The sequence below is a fragment of the Theropithecus gelada genome, chromosome 4, assembly GCF_003255815.1.
Source record: "Theropithecus gelada isolate Dixy chromosome 4, Tgel_1.0, whole genome shotgun sequence".
Taxonomy (NCBI): domain Eukaryota; kingdom Metazoa; phylum Chordata; class Mammalia; order Primates; family Cercopithecidae; genus Theropithecus; species Theropithecus gelada.
In genome coordinates, this window is record NC_037671.1 from 30888872 (window position 1) to 30903184 (window position 14313).

At 41.9% G+C, this 14313-nt stretch overlaps 2 protein-coding genes across 4 annotated transcripts in view; one reads left to right on the forward strand and one right to left on the reverse strand.

The window, feature by feature from the left end:
- The window catches only part of LOC112622991, a 64025-nt gene extending 50145 nt beyond the window's left edge, over positions 1 to 13880 (reverse strand). The window contains exon 1 of the mRNA XM_025383107.1: positions 12572 to 13880. Coding sequence (XP_025238892.1) covers positions 12572 to 12915 — 344 coding nt within the window. The 5' untranslated portion in view covers positions 12916 to 13880. The remainder of the gene's footprint in view (positions 1 to 12571) is intronic.
- On the forward strand, positions 128 to 5526 carry ZSCAN16 (zinc finger and SCAN domain containing 16). Of its 3 annotated transcripts, XM_025383103.1 has the most exons (4): positions 128 to 249; positions 924 to 1375; positions 2237 to 2375; positions 4869 to 5526. In XM_025383103.1, exons 2-4 carry the CDS (start codon positions 989 to 991, stop codon positions 5387 to 5389), a joined length of 1047 nt encoding a protein of 348 aa, XP_025238888.1. In that variant the 5' UTR covers positions 128 to 249; positions 924 to 988; the 3' UTR covers positions 5390 to 5526. The 3 variants fall into 3 exon arrangements, with proteins under 3 accessions (XP_025238888.1, XP_025238890.1, XP_025238889.1); XM_025383105.1 differs by lacking the exon at positions 128 to 249 and having other exon boundaries at positions 930 to 1375; positions 4811 to 5000; XM_025383104.1 differs by lacking the exon at positions 128 to 249 and having other exon boundaries at positions 970 to 1288.
- Positions 13881 to 14313: the final 433 nt, after the last annotated feature.

The following is a 14313-nucleotide window of genomic DNA, read 5'->3' on the forward strand; positions in this document are numbered from 1 at the left end:
AAAAAGTAGAAATAAGACTTGCTCGCAGGCCCCGCAATCCCATCAATACGAGGTGTAGAACCCGGGTCCTCCACTGCCTAGGGCTGAGGAGGCAAGCCCTAAAGCTGCCACAGAGGCGAAGCTTCCTAGAGCGGCCCGGAAGTGCCCGGCTGAAGCGGCCGGGCGCTGATTGGTGTCTTTGAGTCTAGTCTTTGTTCGGGGCTGTCCAAAGGACGCTAGTTATTGCACCTGTTCCTCCCCGTGCCTAAGGTGAGTGTCTCCCGGCTCCCAGGTGGAGAAAAGGGGACAAGGCGCAGCTGTGGTCAGCAGCAACACCCTCCCCACACCTCCCTGTCGCGGGCAGAGTGTAATACTCCTCTCCCTCCCTCCGTCCCCCAACAGATCTACGGGAGAGGAGTTGGCCCGACCTTCTGGGAGAGGACGGGTGGAAGGGGGACACTGGTTGCGGGTTCCTTTGCAGAGGCATCTGATTCCCTTCCAGGGTTGGCACACATATCCTATAACCAGTGAATCCTGGGGACACAAATGGCCCATGCATCTCATAGTAACAGAATGAAGAGCCTTTTAACAAAGCAGTTAATAATACTTGGTGTTTATTTAGTGCTTACTAGTGCCTGCTGCCATGCCAGAGACATTGCATACGTTCTCATGTAATCTATGTATCAACCCTGTAACACACATGAGAATTGTACATGAGGATCTGTAGTTCTAGTCCAAATAAATAACTTCCTCTAAGTTACACAATAGAGCACAGATTCAAACCATGTCCCTGCGTCACTGTTTATTGTTTTGTTTTGTTGTTTTCAGCTTCCTATAAGACTGTTTTCTCTGATTGACTTCTGGTGGCTTGGCTTTATTATGATGTGTTTATATTCACAGCAATTTTTGTAATTTCTCTATGGTAACAACTTTTTATGCCTTAGGAGTGTCTCTGAGGCAGGATTCTAAGAGATTCTCTTTGACTCAATCTCTCCTGACAGAGCCCAGAATGACCACAGCCCTGGAACCTGAGGAACGAAAAGGACTTCCGATAATTAAGGCAGAAGACCATTACTGGGGACAGGATTCCAGCTCACCAAAGTGCAGTCCTCACAGGAGGGAACTCTGTAGACAGCACTTCAGGAAGCTCTGCTATCAGGATGCACCTGGACCCCGTGAAGCTCTTACCCAGCTGTGGGAGCTCTGCCGTCAGTGGTTGAGGCCAGAATGCCACACCAAGGAGCAGATTTTAGACCTGCTGGTGCTAGAACAGTTCCTGAGCATTCTTCCTAAAGACCTGCAAGCATGGGTGCAGGCACACCATCCAGAGACTGGAGAGGAGGCAGTGACTGTGCTGGAGGATCTGGAGAGAGAGCTTGATGAACCTGGAAAGCAGGTGTGAAGGGGCAGTCATCTGGCTGTGAGTGATAAGGGCATATGGACGGAGCCAAAGCAAAAGGCATATGAAAAAACATCTCAAAATATTTATACTCTAAAGAACAAAGCATAGGAAAGGACCTGACTACCTATGTCAAATAATTAAAGTGTGGCTGGGTAAAGAGAAAAGAGTCACTAGACTGATTCTATGCCTGTTTGGAAGGCTAAGATCAATGGGAAGTTACCAAAAGGCAATCAGGTATTAGAGGAAAAGAAATAATTTTCTGCCATTCATAGATACCCATAAATAAAATAGGCTACCCCATAAGAAACTCCCTTTCCATATAGGTATTCAAGCGGAGATTCAAGTAGATGTCAAGGATATTGCAGAATAGACCTGTCCAACAGAAATGTAATGAAAGCTGTATATGTATTTAAATTTTCTAGTAGCCACATTAAAAAAACAAGAACAGGTGAAATATATTTTTAACCCACGATATTTATCTCATTTATACTAGCCATATTTTAAGTACTCAGTGACCACATTTTGCTAGTGACTACCATATCAGACAGAATGGTTATAGAAGAAATGCTCCCATTTGCTGGAAGTTGGGCTAGATGATTTTTAAGCTACCTTCCAAATCCCAGTGCTCTGATCCTGGACTTCTGCAGATCAATGAAAGAAGAGACACTGAATTTTACTCTCTAGTGTCCTGAATTGTAGAGATTAGCCTCTGTTCCTTTTCCTAGCCATTATTGCCATTTACAATGAAATGAGAATTTGTCCCCCCTTCCTATGTCCCTGGCAGATGTTTCATTTGATTATCTGAAGTTACTTAAGTTTCCATAAAGTTCACCTTACACACTTTATTTTCCCTAGGTCCCAGGCAATTCAGAGAGACAGGACATACTCATGGACAAGTTGGCCCCCTTGGGAAGGCCATATGAATCACTGACTGTCCAGCTCCATCCCAAGAAGACCCAACTGGAGCAGGAAGCTGGGAAACCACAAAGGAATGGTAAGCAGGAACAGCTCTAAGTATATGAGGGAAGAGGTGCTTCCTTAGGTAAGAGAAGAACTTTCTCCTTTTAAAGATTCCCTGCTTGTCCTCCACCTCACTGTGGATAATTTTCTCCTGTTATTACCCTTGCTCCATGATAGAGTTATATTTTAGTTTCTCACTGGACAAAAAAAGCTGTTATTTGGCCCAAGGGATGAGGATGGAGTTTATTTAATATCCTTATAATTCTGTTGTTATCTAATGATTCTAGTTCCAAATCTCCCTAAATTTCCATTTTGAGACAGGAGAACTTATGGCACCCTGTATTGGTCAGCGAGGCCTGCCATACAAAATATCATAGACTTATGGGTGGCTTAACAATAGAAATTTATTTTCTCACAGTTCTGGAGGCTGGAAGTCCAAGAAGAAGATGCTTACAGGGTTAGTTTCTAGTGAGGCTTCTCTCCTGGGCTTGCAGACTTCTTGCTGTGTCTTCACATGGCCTTTCTCTGTACACACACACTCCTGGTGTCTCTTCCCCTTGTAAGGACACTAGTACTACTGGATTAGGGTCCTACCCTTATGAATTCATTCAACCTTAATTACTTCATTAAAGGCCCTATCACCATATACAGTAATGTTTGAAAGGGGTTAGGGCTTCAATGTGTGAATTTGTGGAGGAAGACAAGTCAATCCATAACACATTCCCATGATGAAAGAAGTAGGGAAAAGAGACAATGATCAGTCAGTACAGCAAAGTTTCTTGTTTTTATATGCATGTCAAATTAACTGGGTTTGGTCCCCCATCCCAGCTCCCTAATTACAAACAAGGGTGTCTAGTGTATCCCCCAGGCTACATTAAAAAGCAGGTGAATTTTAAATTCCAGTTTGTCCAAACCCTACCTTTTTCAGTGCTTACCGCCCTTTCTCTAGAGGCTCTCATGTCTAATAATGCCTCTCCGGGTAGTTCCTTATACTCCAGCCTATTTTGTATTCTTACTACTTAAGTTTTACCAATATAGTTCTCCCATTTTGTAGGATCCCTACTCAATGATTTGTCTAATCTGAAAGATTATTTTGAGTGAAGATGTTCCTAGCTGCTATCTGGAAAGGATGACATTTAATTATATGTAACATAAAGAAGCCTTTAAGTGCTTTAACTCTAGGAGTGGAGTACTGGTTACTGTTTGACTTTAGAAGTGAGATTGAGAACCTCCTATCTGTTCTTTTTTATTTTTATTTTATTTTATTTTATTTTAGAAGAGAGGTCTCACTATGTTTCCCAGGCTTGTCTCAAACTCCTGGGCTCAAGTGATCCTCCCACCTTAGTTTCCCAAATGCTAGGATTATAAGCGTGAGCCACTGTGCCTAGCTCAACCCATCTTTTGATTCATTCATCTTTCATTGAGCATTTACTAAGTAGCAGCTGTATGCCAGGCACTATACTAAATGTAAGGAATCCAAAGGTAAGACACTTACATTACTTCTCTTCAAGAAGCAGGAGAGTGAGCACTTACAATAGCATAATAATTACTGTACTAGAGATACACTGTGAACTGCAAAGAGGATAGCTATCCCTAAGGTGCACCTGCAAAAGTATCACAGAGTAGGCTTGCTTGAGCTGAGAAGGTCATGTGGGAACTGAAAGGGGGTGACATTTTAGGCAAAGAAACAGAGAAAAAAAATAGCATCAGAGAATAATATTCTAAGAATAGCAACTGCTCTGAGTTTGATTCTGATAAGGAGTCACCTGTGGGAGGGAAAATCAGCAATCTGTGTTTTAATAAACCATCCAGCTGATTCTGATGCACAGTAAGGTTAGAAACCACTAAGCTAGGATTTAGACAGGAGGCGATAACAGCAAGAACATCAGTTTCAGGAAAAAAATATTTTATCCAGCATATACACTGACTATCCATTGTCATTTCCTATTCCTTTTCATTCCTCTGTTTACCCTGACCTGCATGTTGTCACCCTGCTTCCGGCTAATTATTATCCTTCAAACACACGCCTCTCCTTGGATGGTTCCTATTCACTATATTCCTCTCAGACCCCAAATCCTATTATCCTCTCCATTCACTTTTACTTGATTTTACTTGCCACCTATGTTTCAGGCCCCTGCATGTTTCTCCCAAACTTTTACCTCCATCCCCATCTCTGTTCTCCAGTCTCTCTAATTATCCTTGGCATATCTATAGTCCTCTCATTTATCCTTCTTCCCTTATACAGTATTGCTAGCTTATCTCTTGAGCTCTATTTTTGCCTTTTCTTCTTAATCTACTCTCAAACAACTTCTTCTGCTGATATCTTCCTTAATTTCTTCCCTCCATTGTGACTCTGTGCTATGATGATACCAAAAATAAGATGGTACCAAATATTTGATATGTGTGTTATGTTGACTTCTCATTATTTTATAACACATTTATAACATTTACATGTTCTTTCTTCCATAGGCTGTTTGCTTCTCAAACATACAATAGGACCCGTTTGTGTACTGTTTGTTTGTTACAGGTGATAAAACTAGGACTAAGAATGAAGAGTTGTTCCAGAAGGAAGATATGCCCAAAGACAAGGAATTCCTTGGGGAGATAAATGACAGACTGAACAAAGATACTCCTCAGCATCCTAAGTCCAAAGATATTATGGAAAATGAGGGCAGATCAGAATGGCAACAGAGGGAAAGAAGACGATATAAATGTGATGAATGTGGGAAAAGTTTCAGTCATAGCTCAGACCTTAGTAAACACAGGAGAACTCACACTGGAGAGAAGCCCTATAAATGTGACGAGTGTGGAAAAGCCTTCATTCAGCGCTCACATCTCATTGGACATCATAGAGTACACACTGGAGTAAAACCCTATAAATGTAAAGAATGTGGGAAAGATTTCAGTGGGCGCACAGGTCTTATTCAACATCAGAGAATCCACACAGGTGAAAAACCCTATGAATGTGATGAGTGTGGAAGACCTTTCCGAGTAAGTTCAGCTCTTATTAGACATCAAAGAATTCATACAGCAAATAAACTCTACTAATATAGTAGTGATATCAAAAGTTCTTTAGACACTCAGGCCTAACTAGTTATCAGAGAATCTAATTTAGAAACCTTGAGTTTCCTCAGTGTGGTCAAAGCTTCAGTCATCATTAAATTTCTCTGGCACCAAAGAATCTACCTGAGTAAAATGTCCTTTTATTTCAAATTAGTTCAGTTTTGAGGGGGAATCAAGAATTCTTTCAGAAAGCTTTGTCCACTGACAACACTGCTCACCTGCAGTCCAAGATCAATGGTTCCTGGATGAAAGACAGTGAATTAATTCTGTCTCTGCTCTAGATCCTTTTAGTTGACCATTCACTGTCTGACTTTAGGCAAGACATACAGTTTTTCTCTGCCTTCATTTCCCCTTCTGTACAGATGATAATGGAAACTCACCAGGTATGTTTTGACAAGTTAAAACAGATGAAAACTACTTTTGAGATTAAGATATAAAACAATGCTAATTATTTGTTTTCCATCATTACTCATATAATATCCTAAATATCCCTTTTTTATCTTAAAATGGGGAGTATGATTATTTTTTGGAAATTTTTGTTTGCCAGTGATAAAGAATAAGCCATCAGAAGACAAGGCCAGCCTGGTCAACACAGCGAGACCCCACCTCTACAGAAACTTAAGAAAAATTAGCCAGGCATGGTGGCACACACCTGTAGTCCCACACAACTATTTAGGAGGCTGAGGTGGGAAGATCACTTGAACCCAGGAGTTCAAGGCTGTAGTGAGACGTGATTGCACCATTGCACTCCAGCCTAGGCAACAGCAAGACCTTATCTCAAAAAGAAGAAAAAAAGGAGGCTGAGGAAAACAAAATGGAGGAGAAGGCAGTCTGTGATCATTAGGAGTTGCTGGGGAGAGGAAAGGATCTATAACTAGATAAATAACTTCTTTTCTGGATTTCAGGTTATTTTAAACTGAGGGAGATAGGAAGGGGTTGATCTAACTTGGTCCAGTTTGTCCAGATGGGTGGCCACTACTCACATTAACTCAAATAAAATGGAAAATTCAGTTCCTCACATTTCAAGTGCTCATAGCTACATGTTAGTGGCCACTATATTGGATAGCACAGATATACACTTTTTTTGTCTTTTTTTCACCCAGGCTGGAGTGATCCTCTGTTCACTGCAAGCTCCACCTCCCGGGTTCAAGCGATTCTCCTACCTCAGCCTCCTGAGTAGCTGAGATTACAGGCATGCACCACCATGCCTGGCTAATTTTTGTATTTTTAGCAGGATTTTGCCATGTTGGCCAGGCTGGTCTCAAACTCCAGTGATCTGCCCACCTTAGCCTCCCAAAGTGCTGGGATTAAAGGTGTGAGCCACCACACCTGGCCACATCACTAATTTGAGAATCTTATACCATGACAGGAATTGTGGCCGAAGGCCTTGCACATTCAAATTCACACCACCAATCAAACTGCCAAGAGCAGAACTCTGGTTCTTTGCTTAGTTCTAGGAATAATGATCACCAAAACAATCAGGAAAGAAGTGATCTAATCTCTTCAAATCTCTTGTTTTCAATTAAGAGATTTCAATTGAAGATATCTATTAAGAACACCTGCTTTATCGTTGTGTTTAAGATCAGGAAAACTACAAGAATCATTTTTATGTCTACAACTATAGGAACATGAATCTTTAAAAAATAATAATAATAAAGAGTTTAGCCTCATTGTCCAGGCTGGAGTACAGTGGCACAATCATACCTCACTGCAGCCTGGAACTCCTGGGCTCCAGCGATCCTCCCACCTCAGCCTTCCGAGTAGCTGGGACTACAAGCACACACCACCGTGTCTGGGTATTTTGTTTGTTTTAGAGATAGGGTCTGACTATGTTACTCAGGCTAGTATCGAATTCATGGCCTCAAACAATCCTCCCATCCTCCTCCCAAAGTGCTGGATATTACAGGCATGAACCACCATGCCCCGCCAAGAAAATGAATCTTGAGGTATTTCTCATAATGCCCTAAACATAAACTGAGCTTTTATGTCCCTTTAACATAATGGTCCTTTAAAAAAAATGTATATTTACTTTGAATATCTTACATCAACACATTTTTTAATGTCAGGTTTCACACGAATACTTGTTTTGTGACTTACTATAATTACCTGAGCAATATTTCAAAGAATTTGAAACAGTCAAAGAAAGGATTTTCTTTAATGGTCCTGAAAAGTAAAGTATGAAATATTTAATATTAGTATTAGAAACATCCTTATTTTAAAAATAAAGTTAGGTGCTTTCTGAATAATGGCTTTTCCCCTTTTACCTTTAATCTTTCTGAGAAACACTACAATGCTTAGAAAGTGTTCAGATCTTTAAAGGGGAAACTCACGTTTCTGATCTTATCCTTCCTTGAATTTAGGGAGGCTTCTGCAATGGTAAGAAAGATGATTTTGGCTACCCCAAGAGTAGATTTCCTAAAATTGGTAAACACATGACAGACTGATTTTCCTTTATCCTCTGTATCAGGAGTCCCCAACCTTTCTGGAACCAGGGACTGGTCTCGTGAAAGACAATTTTTCCAGGGACAGGGAAGTGGGTGTGGTTTCATTTATCATTAGATTCTCATAAGGAAAGTGCAACCTAGATCCCTCGCATGTGCAGTTCACGATAGGGTTTGCGACCCTGTGAGAATCTAATCCCACTGCTCATCTGACAGGAGGTAGAGCTCAGCTTTGCTTGCTCACTGGCCCCTCACCTCCTGATTTCCTGGCCATGGCGGGGACGTGGGGACTTCTGCTATATATGACAGAACATTCCATTCAGCTAGTAGTTTTGAATACGTATTATGTACAAAGAGCTGTTCTAGTCTTAGAGTTCTGCACCCTTAAAGGCTGAGTGAAGAGCAGTCTGGAGCAGTACAACCATTCTACCCTTTTTAGATTTTTTTTTTTTTTTTTTGAGACGGAGTCTCGCTTTGTCGCCCAGGCTGGAGTGCAGTGGCCGGATCTCAGCTCACTGCAAGCTCCGCCTCCTGGGTCCACGCCATTCTCCTGCCTCAGCCTCCTGAGTAGCTGGGACTACAGGCGCCCGCCACCTCACCCGGCTAGTTTTTTTTTTTTTTTGTATTTTTTAGTAGAGATGGGGTTTCACCGTGTTAGCCAGGATGGTCTCGATCTCCTGACCTCATGATCCACCCGTCTCGGCCTCCCAAAGTGCTGGGATTACAGGCTTGAGCCACCGTGCCCGGCCCCTTTTTAGATTTTATGTTGATTCCAAATTGCCACCACAGTGCCCACCACAGGTTTGGTCTAATGTTAATCAGAAGGGTAACGGTAAGAGTCAGGGAGGGACAGAAAGACATGGGGCCAGAGACAGCCTAGCATGATGTAGGTAAGAGAAGAACAGTCAGTGGGATCTAGGATAATTGCAGGCAAAAGGCAAAAGAGGCATGAGGTCAAAGGAAATCGAAGTAGTTGCTGGTACTATGGAGACGCAGGCAGTGTCTTAGTAAGCATGTAGAAACCCACAGAAGAAACGGGTGGGAGTGCAACCAGTTGGAAATAACACAGCTCAATCAAGCCACATTTCTTGGAAGAGGAGGTGTAATATTTTGGACACTGTATCAGTTCTAGAAGAGAGCCATCCCGAATGGACAGCACCTGGTCTGAAAAAAAAAAAAAAAACCCTGAACATCAAAAGCAGTTCCTCAGAGAGTTGTGTCGAAAGCAAATGTGTTGTTGTTCTTCATATCTTTCTGGAGGGTTTTTTTTTTTTTTTCCTGGGGGAGGAGTCAAGAATTTATATTTTGTAGTTTCATGGACTAACAAGACAGTAATTACAACAGACAGCTATAGGGATTATGGGGGACAGCTCTCTCAGACACAGATAGGATGGTAGTGAACTGGCAGTTCTAAGTGAGGGTGTCAACAGGTATGAATGGAACAAATAGATGAGTGTTGAGGGAGGGTCTATAGGAGGTGTCAGTGGGTATTGATGAAAAGGGGGAAAACGAGGAGAAAGGGATGAAAAGAGAATAATTTTAAAAGGAGGGCAAGGGCATAGGGAGAGGAACAACTATAAAACAAGGGATGGAGATAGGAAAGATAGACAAGTGATTCTAATATATTGGCATCAATCATTGTTGGAGACAGTGGATCATCTGATACAAGCCATATAAAGGTAAAAAGACTAGCTCCTGATCCCAAGTGCTTTGAGTCTTATGTGTACAGCACACACTGTATTAGCTTTATTAAATGGTCTACACTCTTATCCTGAGGATGAAATTATTTTATTATAGTCTCATCACAAAATCCATCAACAGTGGAAACAAATGGAAACGGAAATGCTTCAAAACAACCTGTTTTTCCCATCATAATATTACAAGGGAGTTAGGCTGAGGTTTTAAAAGAGTAGGTATCTCAGTCTTTCTTACTCAGATCCTCTAGAGCAAGGTTTCTCAACCTTGAGAAACTATTTCTATTGACATTCTGGGCCAGACAATTGTTTGATGTCAGGGGCTGTCCTCTGCACTGTAGTATGTTTAGCAGTATCCCTGGCCTCTACCCACTAGATGTTACTAGTACTTCCACTTGTGATATCCAAAAATGTCTCCAGGCAATTTGGTGGGCAGGCTGAGTGAGGCAAATGTCCCCTGAGAGGCAAAATCACCCCTAGTTGAGAACCCCTGAACTATAGGAAAATAATCAGATTTCTATGACTGTTCCACATCATATACAATAAAATTCTACTTAGAAATGCTACATGTGGCCGGGCGCGGTGGCTCACACCTGTAATCCCAACACTTTGGGAGGCCGAGGTGGGTGGATCATCTGAGGTTGGGAGTTCCAGACCACCCTGACCATCATGGAGAAACCTTGTCTCTACTAAAAATACAAAATTAGCTGGGCGTGGTGGCACATGCCTGTAATCCCAGCTACTCAGGAGGCTGAGGTAGGAGAATGGTTTGAACCCGGGAGGCAGAGGTTGCAGTGAGCCGAGATCATCGTGCCATTGCACCCCAGCCTGGGCAACAACAGCAGAAACAAAAGGAAGGGAAAGGGGAAGGGAAAGGGAAAGGAGGGAAAGAAGGAAATGAAAGAGAGGAGGGAAAGAAAGGAAGGAAAGGAAGGAAAGAGAAGAAAGAAATGCTACATGTGACCAGCACTACTGGACCCTTTTCCTACCCCAGAAAATTATTCCCAACATACCTAAAATCAGTGCAGCAATGATGCTAAAAAGTAGTCTACTTTAGAAAGCCTTACCTTATTTACTAGTGAGGACTAGTAATGTGACTTCAGTGTGACTTGCATAAAGAGCTTACACTGCATTTTTGCAGACCTTCCCCTTCCCTCCTTGCCACACTTCTGGTGCAATTTTCTTCTTTGCCCCTTGACCCAAACATGAACATGGACATTTTATCCCTGATCTAAATCTGTACTGTCCAGTGTAGTAGCCACGAAGTACATTCGGCTCTGCAACTGAGGAACTAAATTTATAATTTTAATTAAACTTTAAAACTCATAATTCACTAGGTAACTTTTAAGTATGTTTGAAATAATTTGGATTTGTGAATCTATTTTTTCCATTTTAAATTTTATGTAATCTCAGTATAAATTATTTATGAAAATGTAATATGTGAATTGAGATGTCCAATAAGTATAAACACACTGGCTTTCAAAAAATGGAATACAGGATATTAATAATTTTTATAATGATTAGATGTTGATATAGTAATATTTTGGATATGATGGTTTAAACTAAAGATTTCACCTGCCTTTTTGCATTTTAATATGGCTATTAATAAGAAAGTTTTAAATTACATAGGTGAATCCTATTATCTTCCTATTTATTAGACAGAACTGACCTTCAGTTCTGCAGAAGACCATTCCACACAAAGGAGAGAGGTAATGCAAAGTCTCTGATTAGGAATGAATTTGGTGTGTTACAGGAACTGAAAAAGGTCACGTGTTGAAAGCACTGGATTAAGGGGAAGGTCACACAAGATTAGGTTAGAGAGGTGAGCAGGGGCCGGGATGTGTATTCTAAACGTGATGGGGAACTACTAGAAGGGAGGAACATAATCCAATGTTTGTTTTTAAAAGATCATTCTGGCTCCTTAAAGAGGCAAGAATGAGAAAATAGCAGAAGTAAGGAAATCAGTCCAGAGGCTACTGTAGTAACCCAAGTGAGAGAAGATGGTGGCATGGACCATGGGTTCCCAGTAGGTATAAAGAGAAACAAACAGATTTAAGGTACATTTTGGAGATGAAAATATAATCTTGCTCATTGTTGTAGATTCCTAAATTCTGCTTGAAAAGATGTCTCTGTATTAGGTTAAACAAATGAAATCCCTTGTTTTTGTGGGTCAAAATGGTTAAATACCAGAAAGGTAAAATGATTTAACCTAATAGAAACAAATAATGACAGAGAAGAATCAGAGGCATGAAACTGGAAAGGGGACATTGAAATGGGGCTTATTTATTAAAATGAAAATTTTTATTGTTCTCTTCTCCTTAAATCTCTGTGGAAAGCACCCTTGTCAAAAAAAAAAAAGAGAGAGAAAAAGAAAAAACAAACAAAAACAAACAAAAAACCCTTTGTTTAAAGACAAATTGCCAACAAACTCGATGAGATTCAGAACACTGCTGCAATAACGTATCTCTGTAGAAACTTATACTTTCATCTGGACAGCAAATTTCCTAAGCTGATAAAACCAGGTTATCAACGAAAGGCGAGAGTACAGAATTTAAAGGAAGAATGCCTGAATATGAATCTTTGTTCTGCCAGTTACTAGTTATATGACCTTGGCTAATACACTTATTTTCTCTGAAACTCAGGTTCCCCATCTGTAAAACAGTATTATAATGATATCTACCTCATAAAGTAGGAATTAAATGAGTGACCAAATGTGAAAGGTTTAGAAGAGTGATTGGCCCATAATGTTATAAAAGTCTTAGTCCCTAACAGCGCACTTAGATCTTTTTGTTAGCCTTAAATTCAGCATTTTCTTCCTATCAAAGCTGCTTAAATCAGTTAACTGACATTTGATCTTCATGGACTCATTGTATTGTTGCTGTTGTGTGTATTTTTAAATAATACTCGTAATCTTAACAATTAGCATAATTTTGAACAGCTCCCTAATACTTAACCCCAATCCCAAACCGGACGGTCGAGCCTATCCACCGGCAGAGAACACCACCCAACCTCGCTCTCACTCTGACACTCACCGGCCAGACCTTTTCTTCCGTCCGTTTTCTGCCTCTGGCCCAGGGCCCAGCTCACGTAGCGTTTTCGTGGGCTGCTTGGGAACCGTTAGCAACCGGAAGTGGCTAGAGGTCGCTAGAGAACTGAAAAAGGGGGCCGGTCTTTCCCAGCTGCCTAAACACTTGGGTTCCGGCCTGGAAGGAGGCCCAGGGCTCCCACAAGGAGAAATTAGGGACCTATTTGGATGGATCCGAAGAAACACTGTCTGGCATCTGATTTGAACGAGGCTCGCCGCAGCTGGGCCCTTTTCGCAAAGTAGGCCCACTGCAGACCTGTGGGAACCTCCGGGATGCCTGGGGACCAGCATCTGCCGCTACCCGCAATTTCCTATCCCGACCCTCTGTGCAGTTGTCGACCCCAGCCTGAGACTTTGAGCGTGGGGTCCCGCAAACCCTGGCACCGAGGGGGCCGAAGCCGAGGGATCTTGGGGTAGAAGAGTGGTCCTGTAGAGCTGCCGCTTCGGGAGAGCCCCCAGTCGACCGCTGATGGGGAATGGGGGATTTTACTGTTTTAGTGCAGCCCGCCCCCGGAAAAAGGCGGGCTCGGACGTTCTTGACTTTAGGATAGATTGGGGAGGGGCGCCGAGGAGCATTCCTCCCTTTACGTCTCGCGGTCGCAGACTGTATTTGCCGGTGCCCTGCTCACTGGGCACTGGCAGGACCTTGCGGACTTACGGAGACGACAAGGGGCCTATTTTGAGTTTCTCTGATCCTTAGGGGAAATGAGTGTCTAGAGCGAAATAGGTGCAGCGTGCCGGCACTGGAATTCTTTAAACCTGGATTCAAATTCTGACTCCACCACTCTCCAGTGAGGACTTAGGACAATTTATTTTTTAACTTCTTCAAGCCTCTGTTTACTCGTTTATGTAAGTCAGGCTAATAACGTAGTGCCTATTTCATAGGGTGGCTTTGACTATTAAGTGTGAGAGTGCATGTAAGAACAGTCTAAGGGCATTTCCCTGCCTTTCCCCTTGTCTGCTGTCAACTCTCATCCAAGTCAGACAAATGGAATTAATTAACCAACTTCCGCTTTTCTGAAGCACGGGTGAAGAAGAGTAAAGTACAGGACTTGGGTAAAGGAAAAACCAAGAAGGATACAAAAGATGGATGGATGATCCACAGAGGTGCTCATCCCAGCACTTTCTCCTCACTTGTCGTCTGTCACATGGTGGGTGCTTGATAAGTACTTGGGTGAATGAGGACCTACCTAAGGAGAAGGAATTATTGAATAAGACTAGAATTGAAGGAAGAGGATGAATCAGATTGATTAGCTACTTGACAAAAAAAGGCAAACCACTTTTCCTGTCAGAAATGTATGGCACATCTGCATTATTTCAAGGGCTACCACTTACTAGAACTGGGAGGGAGATCTCAGAACCGACACCTCAACTATGGAAGCTTTAATCTATTGACAGCAAATGTAACAATAGCAAGTAATATAAGACAGAATGTGATCAGTGCAAAATCGAATAATAAAGTCTTGAGAGGGGGTTATTAGAATAATAGATGAGTGTTTAGATTGAGTAGTGAGCAATGAGATAAGTCCTTTGACTTGGGGGTACAGGGGAATTGTGACCCAGGGGTATGGGATAGGGAGAAGGTCATTCTGGAAGGCAATAAAAGGCAGACTGGATGCTAGTGGTATAAAAAAAGGAAAACACTTGTTTATCAATGTCTATCAATGGGGAAGAATTACATATGACATA